The sequence below is a fragment of the Vigna angularis genome, chromosome 10 (genome assembly GCF_016808095.1).
Source record: "Vigna angularis cultivar LongXiaoDou No.4 chromosome 10, ASM1680809v1, whole genome shotgun sequence".
NCBI lineage: Eukaryota > Viridiplantae > Streptophyta > Magnoliopsida > Fabales > Fabaceae > Vigna > Vigna angularis.
This window is the reverse complement of record NC_068979.1, coordinates 21,568,654-21,583,931: the sequence shown is the minus strand read 5'-3', so window position 1 is coordinate 21,583,931 and position 15,278 is coordinate 21,568,654. Positions and strand designations below refer to the sequence as shown.

The following is a 15,278-nucleotide window of genomic DNA, read 5'->3' as shown; positions in this document are numbered from 1 at the left end:
ACCTGTCTGAGGCTTGTGCAGGTGTTCCAGTGGTGGGAGAGGGTGGATGGAAAAAGATTTTAATTGTTTGGGTACAAAATTTGGATTCAGTTCTTCCATGACAAATAACATCATCAGTGATGCTGGCCAACTAAGATACGATACTGGTGCATGCAAGTCAATACCACTTACTCCAGTTGGAACTTTCTGTACAAGCCATCCACCCTCTCCCACCACTGGAACACCTGCACAAGCCTCAGACAGGTGCAGATTAGCCTAAAAGTCACTTTTTTGTCCAATGGTGACCTGTGTTTATCTGACTGAGTACCTGTGTTGGACTTTCTATACAAATTGGCAATATCTCTCGGGTAATCGTTTACAGGGGTTCTGTAAACGATTACCAGCCCCTTTTTTCAGCAGTCTCACTCATTCCTTGCAAAGCTTGCTCCTCCAACTCATGAGGGGTCTCCCCACCCTCCTTGGACTCACATCACATCACCACCCACCCTCTCCCACCACTGCAACACCTGCACCAGCCTCAGACAGGTGCAGAAGTGCCTAAAAGTCACTTTTTTGTGCAATGGTGACCTGTGTTCATCTGAGTGAGTAACTGTGTTGGACTTTCTGTACAAATTGGCAATTTCTCTCGGGTAAACGTTTACATGGGTGCTGTAAACGATTACCAGAGCCTTTTTTTCTGCAGTCTCACTCATTCCTTGCACTACTTCGTCCCCCTACTCATCACGGGTCACTCCACGCTTCTTGCGTTCACATCAATCACCAACACCCATCTCCCCACTCAGAAATTGATCAAATCCTTCGCATTAATTACCATTAATTTTAGTGAAAATGGTCTCGTACTTTTCAAATCTTTATTATAATGCTGCGTTCATTTTTCAATCACTAATTTTGTCATTATAACAAACACAAACGCAAAGTAAAAACAATTCATTTCGAAATCCAACCACTATTCTTATTACAAACACAAGTGTACATTGTCAAATAACATTAGGTACATATTTGAACATCTTATACATGTCAAAATTGTCAAATAACATTAGGTACATATTTGAACATCTTATACATGTCAAAATTTGATAATTTCTTAGCAATCCTAGACAATGCCGTATAGATGTAGGGCTTCCATTCTGCTAATGTTGTCATTGTCCAGGATCCAGTCACACACATATTTCTTTCTAATCCCAAGCAGCTCCTCCTGAAACCAACAATTTCCACATTAGAAACCAGGACATACAAGAATATTATCAAACACACAGTTCCAACTTACAGTTGTATATTCAGGCATGCTTTTCCCGTTGTATTTTTCATCTCCATCCCAGATTTCCATTGCTTTCAACATTATTACTCCACAATCATGTCTGAAATAATATACCCACAACATCAGATTACTTTTGCCCATATACATTACAATATAATCCGGCAGTACAGTTGAAGAAACTTACAAGTTTGGTTGGGATGGGATATTTGCTTGTTTAACTGTCAAAGGACCAATACTACCTTCCGGTATATTCATCAGGATGCAAAAAAACCGTGCCATATTTTCAGCCTACCAGTTAACAAAAACAATAAATACTTAAACAATGCAGGGTTATGTCATAATCACACGGTAATCAACAATGAAAGATGTCGAATCTTACAACGGTTGTGTCTATCCTTTTGCGGTCTCTGATCCCCTTCCCCAATGAATCAATCACAAAAATCTCCATTGACCTCAATTTCACTGAATAACACCACCAATGATCATCGTGGACAAATGGCAGAAACAACTACAAAAAATATAAACAATTTCAGTAACACATTTACAACCAAAAGTCGACAAGATTTGCAAATTCAAGGTTACTCACAAAGTCCGCCGTGGGTAATTCTTCAAGTCCAAAATGATCGGAACGCAAATAAGTGTTATAGTTATGAAGCGTGAATACATGGCGATTCTGTGGACGTTTCCTATAATCTGTAAGAATATGGTGCTGTGGACAATTTCAAATTCATCAATAAAAAATCGATCAAAAATACTTTCTTCAATCATAAATATGATACAATATCAAATTTTATTTACCGAGTATAACGGACTAAAATGAAACCTCTTAACAACACCGCACAACCTTTTCTCAAAGTACATAAAGACCATACAAGCAAAGAACACCACCTACACAATAAAAAATTTTCACATTACTAAAATAAACTATAACATGAAACACAACCAAATGTGACAATACTAACCATGTTATCAACGTATTTCATTGGGGCCAAAGTGTAAATTGAAGTAGTGCTCAAGCTTTGGCCAATTATCTCGCTTACAACCCTAAACATACAAATATTAGTCAATCACAAACAATACATATTCCTCAACCACAACTACAATTCATACCACATACCTGTGTACGTTCATCTCTCTGATGCTGACTGCTGTATACAATTGGTTTACATCCACACTAGTGCTTGGATCACCAACAAAACTCCGCAATGGGGGTATAGCCAATGGCACGACCTCCGGTTCTCCTTCATCACCATCATCTTCTATTTCAATAAAATTAATGTTACGAACAGTTTCATCATCCCCTCTTACTTCAGCATGTGCACCTAGGGGGTCATCAACTTCATTTCCATCACCTTCTTCTTCTCCCCCAACTTCAGCATTCTCCTCACCTCCAACTCCATGTCCATCACCTTCTTCTTCTCCCCCAACTTCAGCATTCTCCTCACCTCCAACTCCACCCCCAACCTCTTCATCAGTGGCACATGTATCTTCTTCATGAAAGATTGGAGTTTGATAAATTTCAAATAGCTCCCTAGTCAGAACTCCAATCTTGGCATTCAATGCTCTGATATGTTCGTTATTTTTCCTCAATCTCTCCTCCGCACCTGCTTCCCATGCCCCGTCATCAGAGCTTTCGTCTTCATCATCGTCAATTTCAACCTTGGATCCTTCACTCATTCCTCCGTCATCCATGTTGAAAGCTGCACGGATTTCCGGCCTATGACGATCTTCATTTCGTATATACCACTCCATATTTAACTGCACCAATAGCACACAACAAATTCAGACAAAATACACAATCCATTTTAACATACAAAATAACGAAAAACAAAACACTTACATCTCCGGTCATAAAAATATTTTCAATTTTTTCGGTCCTTGATTTAAACGGGAACCATCTCATTATGCGCGGGAAAAACCGGTGCGAAGGATGACCATGCAAAGAAAGTCTCTCAACCGCCCAAGCCTAAAATATCATAAAATTATTTCATCAAACATAATTCACAATGTTCTGCACTACATCAAAATAGTGAACTACATATCATATTACCTGCAACACTGCCACATTGCCACTGAGAGTGACTGACTGGGGGATACCTGCTCCCATAATTTTCTTCTTACATTTATTTAAATTCTCTACAATGTGTTTATGTACACCGGTGCACCAATCATATAGACACAAACGGTCTAAGTCATCTAACACTCCAAAAGGCATGTTACAAACATGCCTTGATTTCCTAGGGAAATAGAAAACAACCAAACAAACTAATATATATAACCTACACACTACATCGACTTCAATGTTTTTATCATCAACAATGACACTAAACATGTCTGTCAAGTCCTTCAAACTGATGGTTTTTGATTTGAACATTTCACCAACCAATCCACCAACTACTTCATCAAAGGGAATCTCTAAACCACCTATTTCTAAACCTAAGCTCATCAACACATCAACAACTCTAAAGGGCACCAACTTTTGACTAACTCTAAAACTGTTATCATTTCCAACCCACCTGCTAACCATAACCTTCAATAATTTTAAATTCACCTCCACAGGGTTATTAATATTCACACACCACATAAATGGTGTCATCCTAATCCGATCCACATGACACTGTCGGAGTAAACGATTCATTTCAATAATGATCGATGAATCCATCGAGATAAGAAGTCGCCACTACAAAAAAAATCATAAAAATTTATTACTAACAACAATCCGTAAGATAATTAAATAATATATAAACAAAAAATTTAATTTTTTTCTTACACTTGCTTTTTTCCCTTCCATTGCAACGGCCCTAAGAAGACAACATTCCACACTCAGTTATATCATTCAACTTAATGAAAACCAAAAACACAGAGTAAAACACAATGTCAGGGCTCGCCCATTTTTACTTACACCAAAATGTAAGGGTTTCAATGCACGTTTTGAAGAAGGAGGAGAGAACGAAACCGAGGATGGAAGCTTCGAACACGGCAAGAGAAGCTTCGAAGACGGACGACACACCGAGAGAGAAGACGGACGACAGAGAAGGCTTGAACGAACGAGAAGAAGGAAGGCTTGAACGAACGAGAAGAAAGAAGGCTTGAACGAACGTCTTTGGCACCCTAAACCGCGAAACCCAAATTTTGTTAAAATTTAATTTGGAAAGCCCAAAATACCCCTATGACCGTAAGCCCTTCTCTGTTCCATTTTCAAATTACTGAGCCAATTGGAAGCTGCCACGTGCCGGTGTCAAAACTGTGTTAAAAAAGCGTTGTTGGAATAACATTTTCCTTTGATTTGAGCGTGGAACTGGAATGTGGGGGCTTCTTCGAACTAGAACGTGTTTGCGATATGCAGAGGCCCTTCTTCTTCATCAACCATGGAAGAAGAAGGTAGGGTTCTGTTCTTTGTCCGCCATTGACGGCCGTAATTGCCTTCTGGATCTGCCGGAGATCGAGAAGGTTCTGATGGATATCAAAGCTGACGACGTTAAGGTGATATCGGTTCCCAAGCACTGCGATTGGGCCGATTTCATGGTTCTCGCCACTGGCAGGTCCACCTGGCACGTCAAGAACATAGCCCAAGCCCTAATTTACAAGGCACCACACCCTCCTTCCTTCGTCCTTTTTATCGCTATATTTGCATTGATTTTCGATTGAAACTCAAAAGTGGTTTTCATTTTTGTTTTTCTTCCGACTTATGTATATTTGTGTAATTAACCAGGCCAAACAGAAACAGAGAGGAGCTGAACGAATGATGCTACCGAGTGTAGAAGGGGAAGAGGGAGGAAAGTGGATAGTCATTGACTCTGGTATCTCGTGCTTTTGTAATCATTTTTGTGTTCATTTTGTTGAGTTTAGAAAATCCATTAGGGGTCGTTTGGACAATCTTCTAGTTTTTTTCAGTTAAAATTAATTTATACATACCCAAATTTGTAGAATTGTTCTTATATAACTTTTTGTTTTTGTTTTTTTTTTATCTTTTACTTTGTGCAATGAGCTAATCTAACTTACCTTCTCTTTTTTAATTTTTCTCACCTAAAGTATTTTGAAGAAATTTGTCCAAACAGAACTCCAACTAAAGAAAATTGCAGTAGCGATAATGGCTGATAACAGATACAATGTCATGAATTAGCATCTTGACTGTGTTGGTTGGTTAGCATCTTGACTGTGTTGGTTGGTTTAGGAGATATTTATTTTATGGTAGTCTGTTTCCAGTTTGTTAAAATAAGTTGTGCAATCCTATTTTCTAGGATATGCAGATTAAATCTATATCAGTTAACCATTCACGTAATTTTAGGATGAAAAATCGTGGGTGGATACAGTGCTTTCGGTCCTTCTTTTTCGGTTAGTCATCTCTGTATTTTGGCTTTATAAGCCAACTTATGTTTTGTTAATAATAAGAGATTATGCAGCACATACCTTAAGTGAGTATATTATTCTCAGTTAACAATTGGTATCAGAGCTCCTATATAGGGGCCTGATCCTAAATCTCCTTGAGAGTGAGAGAAACAGTGGTGAGTGAGTGGAAAGAAACAACAAATTTATTTCAAAAAGAGTGTGAAAACAGAATGGCAGAGAATGATAAGTATGTGCAACCTGCAATCCCAAAATTTGCTGGTCACTATGATCATTGGGCAAAGTTGATGGAAAATTTACTACGTTCCAAACAGTATTGGAATTTGGAGTTGATTACACAGAGGTGTTTGCCCCGGTTGCTCGGCTTGACACTATTCGCATCATACTTGCATTAGCAGCTCATTATAGTTGGCCAGTTTTTCAATTAGATGTGAAAAGTGCCTTCCTTCATGGTGAACTCAAGGAAGATATTTATGTGCAACAACCTATTGGTTTTGTCAAGAAAGGGGAAGAAGACAAAGTTTACAAATTAAGAAAGGCATTGTATGGCCTTAAACAGGCCCCAAGAGCATGGTACAGTAAGATAGAGAATTATTTTTCTCGTAAAGGCTTTGAAAGGTGCTACTGTGAACATATTTTTTTTACAAAATCAAAAGAGGGAGGTAAAATTTTAATTGTAAGCCTTTATGTTGATGATTTGATATATACTGGAAATGATTGGGGCATATGTGATGAATTTAAAAAGTCAATGATGTCAGAGTTTGACATGTCTGATTTAGGAAGAATGAGGTATTTTCTTGGAATAGAGGTTGTGCAAAATTCAAATGGAATTTTTATTTGTCAAAGAAAATATACTCATGAGATACTAGCAAGGTTTGGCATGGAGAATAGCAATGCAGTAAAGAATCCTATTGTCCCAGGTACAAAACTGTCAAAGGATGTTGCAGGGACTAAAATTGATCCAACCATGTTTAAGCAAGTAGTTGGCAGTCTAATGTACTTGACTACTCGTCCAGATATTATGTATGGAGTAAGTTTAATTAGCAGATTCATGTCTTGTCCAACTGAATCACATTGGGTGGCAGCAAAACGCATATTAAGGTACTTAAAAGGTACCACTGAACTGGGCATTTTTTACAAGAAGGGTGGCAGCACAAATGTTGTGGCTTATTCTGACAGTGACTTTGCTGGAGACTTGGATGATCGTAGAAGCACTTCTGGATCTGTGTTTTTACTTGGCTTTGGAGCAGTTTCATGGTCCTCTAAGAAACAACCTATAGTAACATTGTCTACTACTGAGGCTGAGTATATAGCAGCTGCCTCTTGTGCTTGTCAATGTGTTTGGATTAAAAGGATATTGGAGAAGCTTGGCCTTAACGAGCAGAACAGTACGTTAATTCTGTGTGATAACAATTCAACCATACAATTATCCAAGAATCCAGTGTTTCATGGGAAAAGCAAACACATTGATATAAGGTTTCATTTTTTGAGAGATTTGGTGAAGGATGGAGTTGTCAGGATGAGCTATTGCAAATCACAGATTCAAATTGCAGACATTATGACCAAGCCTCTGAAACTGGATCAATTCTTAAAGCTTCGTAGTATGCTTGGCATGATTGAAATTTCAAAATTAAACTAGATGTCATAGCATATAGTTTAAGGGAGGGAATGTTGGTTGGTTTAGGAGATATTTATTTTATGTTAGTCTGTTTCCAGTTTGTTAAAATAAGTTGTGCAATCCTATTTTCTAGGATATGCAGATTAAATCTAGATCAGTTAACCATTCACGTAATTTTAGGATGAAAAATCGTGGGTGGATACAGTCCTTTCAGTCCTTCTTTTTCGGTCAGTTATCTGTATTTTGGCTTTATAAGCCAACTTATGTTTTGTTAATAATAAGAGATTATGCAGCACATACCTTAAGTGAGTATATTATTCTCAGTTAACAGACTGCATTTGCTAAATGTTCTGTTCTTTTAGGAATGTTAGGTATTCACATGCCTTTCCAATAATTAATATTTACGAAGAACTAGTTTTCTATCTTTAATGGGGTCTTCTTTTTTAGAGAGGTCTATTCCATCCACACGATAGATGTTGTGTGATGTTATAAATTAGTAAACCAATATGCAAATACTGGTTGAAACTCACATCAGAGAGCTACTGGTGCAGTTTAAGTGGAGACTTATACTCTATCCTAGCTAATTGATCTACCTGTGTGACAAATTACTAGTTCCTTAGTACTAGAAAGTTGTTAAATTAACTTGTTGGTTCCGCAACATTATTGTCTTAGCGTATGTTGCTTTGCGTGATATTCATTAAATCAAACAAGATAATGAGTTTAGTCTCAGCATGGTATCAGTTTCTACACTCTACAACCTCTGATTTTCTTTCTTGCACTTATTCCAGTTTCTTCACTGGTGAATGGAGCCAGCGAATTACCATTCTTGGGTGATTAGGGATAACAAGGTAAGACGGGTGCTGTAAAAAGGTGTGGGTAGGCTGGACATTTAAGCCCGTCAATCTGCATGGGGCATTATAACCTGCAGCCCATTGGCCAAAGTGTGGGTGAGCCTGCCCCTCAACATGCATGACTCTTCTATTGAAGAATTAACTGAATTTTGTCTGTTACAACTAATCTAACATTGTGGTTTAATTCTTTTTATCTATTTCGGGAGGTGTTGCAATTTAGTGATTCTTTCATGTTAACTTTTCATTGCTTAGCGCATGCGGTGGCTTGACAAGGCTTCGGGGAAAAAATTACTTTGTTAGTCTTTAGGGTTTAATAGGTCCTTTCTCTGTCACTTTCCTTCTATCAGTCTATTATTTTTGGTGATGTATGATTTGCTAGATCAGTGAACATTGCTTTTTATGTTATGAAAACTTTCAATTATTGGATTTATAGTTCTAACATGCCTTGCTTTCCCTTTTTGGTTCATTTTTTTTTATGTTTAGGTAAAGTGATAGTTCATGCACTTGATGAAAAGGCCAGAGCTTACTACAATTTGGAGGGTCTTTGGACCCGAGGGACAATTCAAAATGAACCTGATGGGGTAAGTACGAGGCTAGCTTATATTCGTTTTAAGTTGTAAGATAGTTAGATATAGTTTGGGTTTGTTACAGGTTTACTATTTAATCATTTTTTGATTTATAGCTTATATTTACACTGTCATACCTACCAAATTTTTTATTGGTTAATAGTGTAGATAATAGCGCACCAAATAAAACTCAATTTGAAAACCATTAAGTGGAATTCACCATTTCTTACTTCTGTGCCTGCCACCTTAACATTCATTCACTACTTGGATTTATACTATGATGGTATTGCCACACCAAATCTTCCTATGGATTAGGCGTTGTGATTGAGGCCAATTCCTGTACCAGTTTGTGTCAAGAGTAGTTCAAAATGGTACTTTAAGTTATTCTTGGTGGAGGTTTTAGAGCATGCATTTGATGGGTTTTGGGGGCTCGCGCGAGTTATCTGATTAGGCTTATGTTAGTGTATATGGCTTGGTTCAACTAGGCTTGAGCAATTACATAGACATATGTCTTTATTATTTTTATTATGATGATGAATATGTATTCTTGAGATAAATACTGTAGGATGAATGATTCGAATGATCATTTTTCTTTTCACTGATTGTAGGATTTACAGAAAGCTTTGGTGAAGGTTCGTCGAAAAAACAATTCGAAGAAACCAACACAAAAGAATACTTAATTGGTGTCTCAATGTAAACAACCTTTTAAAACTGTAGCTTCTGACTGCATCTGATCTAGACAATTTAGAAGTTTGTATACATATCACGGTTTTCTGATATGTTATTTTAGTTGTTTTAAATACAAATTTTGCTATGGTTGTCTAGCTGCAATGGTAAAGATAGAAAAGAGGTAACATTGAAGGTCTCCATCATCATGTACTCCACTTTTACTTTTGGTGAGTCATGAATCGTTACCGGAGCTGGACTTTTACATCACCTACATAAATATGTGAATTAAAAAACCTGTTTACAAACAGAAAATATATATATTAAACATACATCTCATTCTCCTAGGTGACAAAAATTACTTGAGTTGGAAAATGGCTAAAAAAATGAAATATTTTCAACTTAGAGTGATGAAAACGGAGGAAAGTATATTTTTCAATATAAAAATCAACTTTAACTTTTTTTAACAGTCAGATAATTATCTTTAGAAATGGTTCTAACTTCTGAATTCTTTTTCTGACGAAGTAAATTATTTTGAAAAAATTTCAGCTAATAATTAGAAGTTAATTTTAAATAAAAATGTCAAGAAATTCTATTTCTTAAATACTCTTTTTAATGTATATTAACAACTTTGATGGCGCAAAATTTGGTAATATTTTCTAAATTCTTTTAGAATTTTTAATTTTTTACATTTTAAAATTAGAATTTACAGTTGTAAGTTTAACTGTACTTGCATTCGTAATAAATTTAAAATAATAATATATATATTTTTTACTTATTGTATTTGCAGGGTATTTTTAACAATACATATAAATTAATCAATGAAATAATGTATTATTTCAACTCTTATGAGATAGTGTGACATCCCAAAAATACAGTCATAAACCATATAATTAGAAAATCACTTTTAATAATAATTCAAAACAGTTTTCCAACTAAAAACAAAACCGAACGAACGAACGCTCAAGGACGAACGTCCTTGAGTATAGTCTTAGAATAATAAAGAACGAACGCGCAAAGTCGCACGTCCATACAATAAGGGTTACAAATTAAGGTCGAACGTAAAATAAAAACCTGACTGAACGGTTTACACGGGACAAATACCGAACGGTCTTAACCAAAATGAAAGAAGGAGGTGGTCAAACGACCACTCAATTCAACAACTCCACTACTAGCCGAGCGTCTCATTCTCACTGCTCATTCTTCACTTCAACTTCAACTAAGTTGGCTTCGTCCAGTGCTTCTTCCAAACGCTCGTCTCCCTCTGCTCACATCCACACGGATGATCATTGCAACGACAGGACGGATGTACAAAACGAGACAACACAAGGAAAAACGCAGGGTAAGCTTATGTAATTTAACTCATGCATCAACATACAAATTCATGTAAACAATTCATCACACATGAACACAATTCAACGTACGTACTACATAAAACTCAACACTCGACTGAACGTTCGGACTGTATGAATTCTGCGTAGTCACAGGCGTTCGCGCACCCGAGTGGTGTGGTAACTGGCATCCTCATCAGCTGCAACCCGAGGTTAATCCGTTCCGTCCAAAGTACCCCTAAGGACGAGGATCTCCTGCCGTTCCCACGCATGACGTACCCCATCTACTTGAGGATGAGTACTCACGGAACATCAGGATCGAACACCCAGCATTAACTTCCCACAGTCATACTTTACAAATTCTCAAACTCTCAATCAGGAGTCGTTCCAACCCGGAACGCTCGTTCAAATCCATAATATTCTTTTCATCTCAAATAACATTCATCATTTATTTTTCATCATTCCACAACCGTTTTCATCATTAATAGGATGACCATCAAAAACCGATCGTCTTGCCCTCACCAAGAAAACGAGGACGAACCATGCTGACTGGACCAAAAGGACGCTCGTTAAGAATCGGAGTACGAACGCTCAGTATATGACCGAGCACCATTTTGAGCGAGCGCTCAATCTAAGACCGAGCCCCTATTTAGAACGAGCATTCAGTATAAAACCGAACACCCTTTAGAAAAAACGTTCGGTATAAGACCGAACACCAATTAGAACGAACGTTCGGTATAAGACCGAACACCAATTTGAACGAACGTTCGGTATAAGACCGAACACCAATTAGAACGAGCGCTCAGCATAAAACCGAGAACCCTAAAGGACGAACGCTCAGTTCAGAACCGAGCACCATTAGGACGAACGCTCAGTGTGAGACCGAGCACCAATTAGAGCAAGCGTTCGGTATAAGATTGTCGCAACCGGAATCGCGACGGGACGACGATCCGAAAAAAGAGAATAAATATTGAAAAGAGATTTTGGAGTCGCCACCATAGTTTATTCTGGAAAACTACGGAAAAACCATAAAATGATAAGGCATGGTCAAATTGAACCAGATTCTTGGTTCGGGAGTCGGTTACGTGTAGGGAAGGTATTAGCACCCTACAACGCCTGCCCTAAGGCAGTACCTTTAACTAAATGTGCGAATGTGGATGTGGTTTTCAAAGTATTTAACTTCCCCTTAAAATAAAACGCTAAAGAAAACAAACAATATTTTTTAGCTTTTTGGGCCCGACAAGGATTGACCTTGCTCCTACGTATTCTCATGCAGAATGAGAAATCAGGGTTCCGTAGTTCATTTGAAAACTGTTTGAGAAAATTTGTTTGGAAAATTGTTTGGAAAATGATTTGGATTTTTGGGAGAGTGAGCCTGACAAGGACTGGCCTTGCTCCTACGTATCTCCACTTTTGATGGAGAATCAAGGATCACGTAGTTCTGCAAGGCGATATTGTTTGTAGTTTTGAAAAAGTGAATGTTTTTGGTTTTTGAGGATTTTTATTTTTTTTTGGTATTTTTGAAGAAAGAGAAAAGGTTTTTGGCACAAGGACGATGCGTGCGATCACACATGTGCCTAAACCTTTAAAACATATTTTTTGGTATTTTTGAAGAAAGAGAAAAGGTTTTTGGCGCAAGGACGATGCGTGCGATCACACATGTGCCTAAACCTTTAAAACATATTTTTTGGTATTTTTGAAGAAAGAGAAAAGGTTTTTGGCGCAAGGACGATGCGTGCGATCACACATGTGCCTAAACCTTTAAAACATATTTTTTGGTATTTTTGAAGAAAGAGAAAAGGTTTTTGGCACAAGGACGATGCGTGCGATCACACATGTGCCTAAACCTTTAAAACATATTTTTTGGTATTTTTGAAGAAAGAGAAAAGGTTTTTGGCACAAGGACGATGCGTGCGATCACACATGTGCCTAAACCTTTAAAACATTATTTTTTATTTTATTTATTTATTTTTGTAATTTTTGTTCATTATAAAAAAAAGTGAGTGTATGCAGATAAATAAACAAGACAAAAACAGTACAGAGGGATGGGGGGTTATCATACAAGGGAATTACACGATATAAATTAATGACCAAACAAATAATAATAAAATTAAGAAACTAAAGCGTAAAAAACAAAACAAGAGAAAATTAACAAAATTAAGGGTACAGAGATAAAACCAGGAGTGACGTGTGAAATTGATGCCCCTTTGTTTGGGTCAATGTCCTTTTTCTCCAATTTTGTATATGTCCGAGTGGTGTAGAAATGAAATTTGGAGGTGTATTCTGAAATGTGTGTTCGGTCCAATTGTTTTCGTTTAGGCCCAAGTTGAATGGGTGCCAATCATGAAACAAAGGGTGCAGAAAAAGTTCTCTCTTTTTTTTTAGGGTTCAAAGCCTCTTTCAAACTTAATCAGAATCCCTTAGGGGTTCTATTCCCTTCTCCATTTCAAACATCCAGACAGCCTGCGGACCGCTTCTCTTCCAACGAGCCTTGCCTCGTTCTCCAACTCACGCATCCAGCCGCCGCTATCTACAAGCCAAAACGTTGCCCGGCCATGGCCGCTGCTGCTGCCACCTCTTCTTTGTGCGCGAGGCCAAGATGCTAGCCTTCTGCCTATCGCGTCACTGCTTCCAGCTGCCGCCGCACACGCACAACAAGCCGCCAACCAGACCAACCACTGCTGCACACGATTCGGCCACCCAGGGAGGGGTTAGCTTCTGCCACCAGATCCAGGCCCCTCCTCCCTTGTCTTCTCTTCGCGTGACGGTGTTATTGGCTGCCAGCTGCAGGAACGGTTTCTCCCCTTTGTTCCTGTACTTTGATTGGGTTCGATTCTTGGGGTTTTTAGTGATTGATGGGTGAAGTTGGACTGGATGTTGATTTGGCCGTGTGTGAGTGTTACGGAAGAAGATATTGAAGCTTTTGGGTGATGGGTTCCTGTGACGTGCGTGATGGAGGGTGGTGTTTTACTGTCTCTGAAAAAAAAAAGAAAATGGTTTTGGTTTCTTTGACAGTTGAAAGATGAAGTTGAAGTAGGGTGGTTATGGGTATATCCGTGGGTGTGTGAGTTGGAGTTAGGCCGTGGGGAATGAAGATTGATGGAAAGGTATTCCTAATAACTGTTGGCCGCGATAAAGTGTTGGAGGTGGTATAAGAATGGAGGTGTGGAATTTCCAGTGAACACAAGTGAGTAGTGTGAGGGGTGGAGAATTGAATTTTCAGAGAAGCTTAGAAGTGAGGGGAGTGTGGTTAGGAGTGATGAGTTGAGGAAAGTGAATGTTGTTGAAGGGGAAGGCCCGTGAAGTAAGGTGAAGATGATGAGGTTGTATGACCGTGGGATAAGGTTGGTCGTGGCAGTGGGTTTGGGATCAAGTGTTGGGTTTGAAAATGAAGAAGAAAGGGGCTATAGCAGAGAGGTTAAGATCAGTGATGGCTGGGAATATGAAGGTTGTTGAAAGGTGAATGGACGGATGATGAGAGTGAGAAGTATAAGGGTGATAGGTGCTGGCTGTAGTGTATGGATGTTGGCCATGTATAAGGTGTTGGCCGTGAGGTATCTTATATTTGGTTTTCTGTTTGTTGGGGTGAATTGGTTTTGGAGGGTATGGTTTTGAGTGAGTGGGTTTTTCTTGTGAGAGTTGAAGATGATTGAAAATTTGAATTTGAAGTTGGATGATGAAAATGGAGGAAGAAGGTGAGGTGGTTGGGTCACGGTGGGTGTTGGGGATCCATCTCAGAAGTGATGAAAAACTGGCCCTTAGTCTGGTTTGGTGGCGTTCCCAGGTGTGGTGAATGATCAAGGGTCTCAGAGATGGGAATAATGATGCTGGAGGTGGTTTTGTTGTTGGAGATGAAAATGGAGAAGATGAAGGGGCTCCCCGTGGGATGATAGGTGCAGTGGGTGGTGGTGGTGGTGTGGACGTTGCAGCAGAGGATGAATGATGATGGGTTTTTGGAGGTGATAAAAATGGAGGAAGAAAGGTGTTTACTGCCGTTACGGGTGAGCAGTATGAGGGGTAGAGAGGAGTTCGAAACTTAGGCCATGGTAACTCTCGGCTCTCCCAGATGATGGCTGATTAGGGTACTTCCAAAAAAAATTGGCAGAGATTACCGTCGGCAGGTTTTCTAGGTATGTGTTGAAAGTGGAGATTTTTGGTGGGAATCAAGTGGGAATGGTGGAAGCTGTTGGTGGTGATGAGTGGGAAACAGTAGTGGAAGTTTGTAGTGGGATGGTGGAAGCTGTTGGTGGTGATGAGTGGGAAACAGTAGTGGAAGTTTGTAGTGGGATGGTGGAAGCTGTTGGTGGTGGTGAGTGGAGCACTTAGTGGGAGGTTGGTGATGGTGGGGAGTTGTGGAAGTGGGAGAAGTTAGAAGTGGATGGTGGAAGCTGTTACGGTGGGGAATAGTGGGAATAATTACTGGGCCCAAGACAAAGGGAACAACAATACGAGAGGGGGGGGCGAAGCGGGCAAAGGAGAACGAGCGGCAGAAGGATGGAAGTGAGGGTCAGGACGAGCGGTAGAAAGGCCAGGTGTGATTTGGACGAACGCCAGGATAGCGAGGACGAGCGGTAGAATAACGAGGACGAGCGTTCAAAACCAAACGCAGGAAATACGAACGCTGGATGAGACCGAACGTTC

At 39.0% G+C, this 15,278-nt stretch overlaps 2 protein-coding genes across 2 annotated transcripts; one reads left to right on the top strand and one right to left on the bottom strand.

Annotated features, from left to right (window-relative positions):
* Window positions 1-985: 985 nt before the first annotated feature.
* Window positions 986-3,615, bottom strand: LOC128194331 (uncharacterized). The gene is made up of 10 exons (XM_052869721.1): window positions 3,309-3,615; window positions 3,099-3,224; window positions 2,376-3,016; window positions 2,221-2,302; window positions 2,057-2,146; window positions 1,845-1,967; window positions 1,638-1,766; window positions 1,443-1,546; window positions 1,268-1,358; window positions 986-1,195 (listed from the first exon to the last, which is right to left on the bottom strand). Exons 1-10 carry the CDS (start codon window positions 3,588-3,590, stop codon window positions 1,094-1,096), a joined length of 1,770 nt encoding a protein of 589 aa, XP_052725681.1. The 5' UTR covers window positions 3,591-3,615; the 3' UTR covers window positions 986-1,093.
* Window positions 3,616-4,544: 929 nt separating this feature from the next.
* LOC128194234 (protein Iojap-related, mitochondrial-like) lies at window positions 4,545-9,494 on the top strand. Its single transcript, XM_052869313.1, has 4 exons — window positions 4,545-4,846; window positions 4,971-5,058; window positions 8,558-8,655; window positions 9,249-9,494. Exons 1-4 carry the CDS (start codon window positions 4,562-4,564, stop codon window positions 9,318-9,320), a joined length of 543 nt encoding a protein of 180 aa, XP_052725273.1. The 5' UTR covers window positions 4,545-4,561; the 3' UTR covers window positions 9,321-9,494.
* Window positions 9,495-15,278: the final 5,784 nt, after the last annotated feature.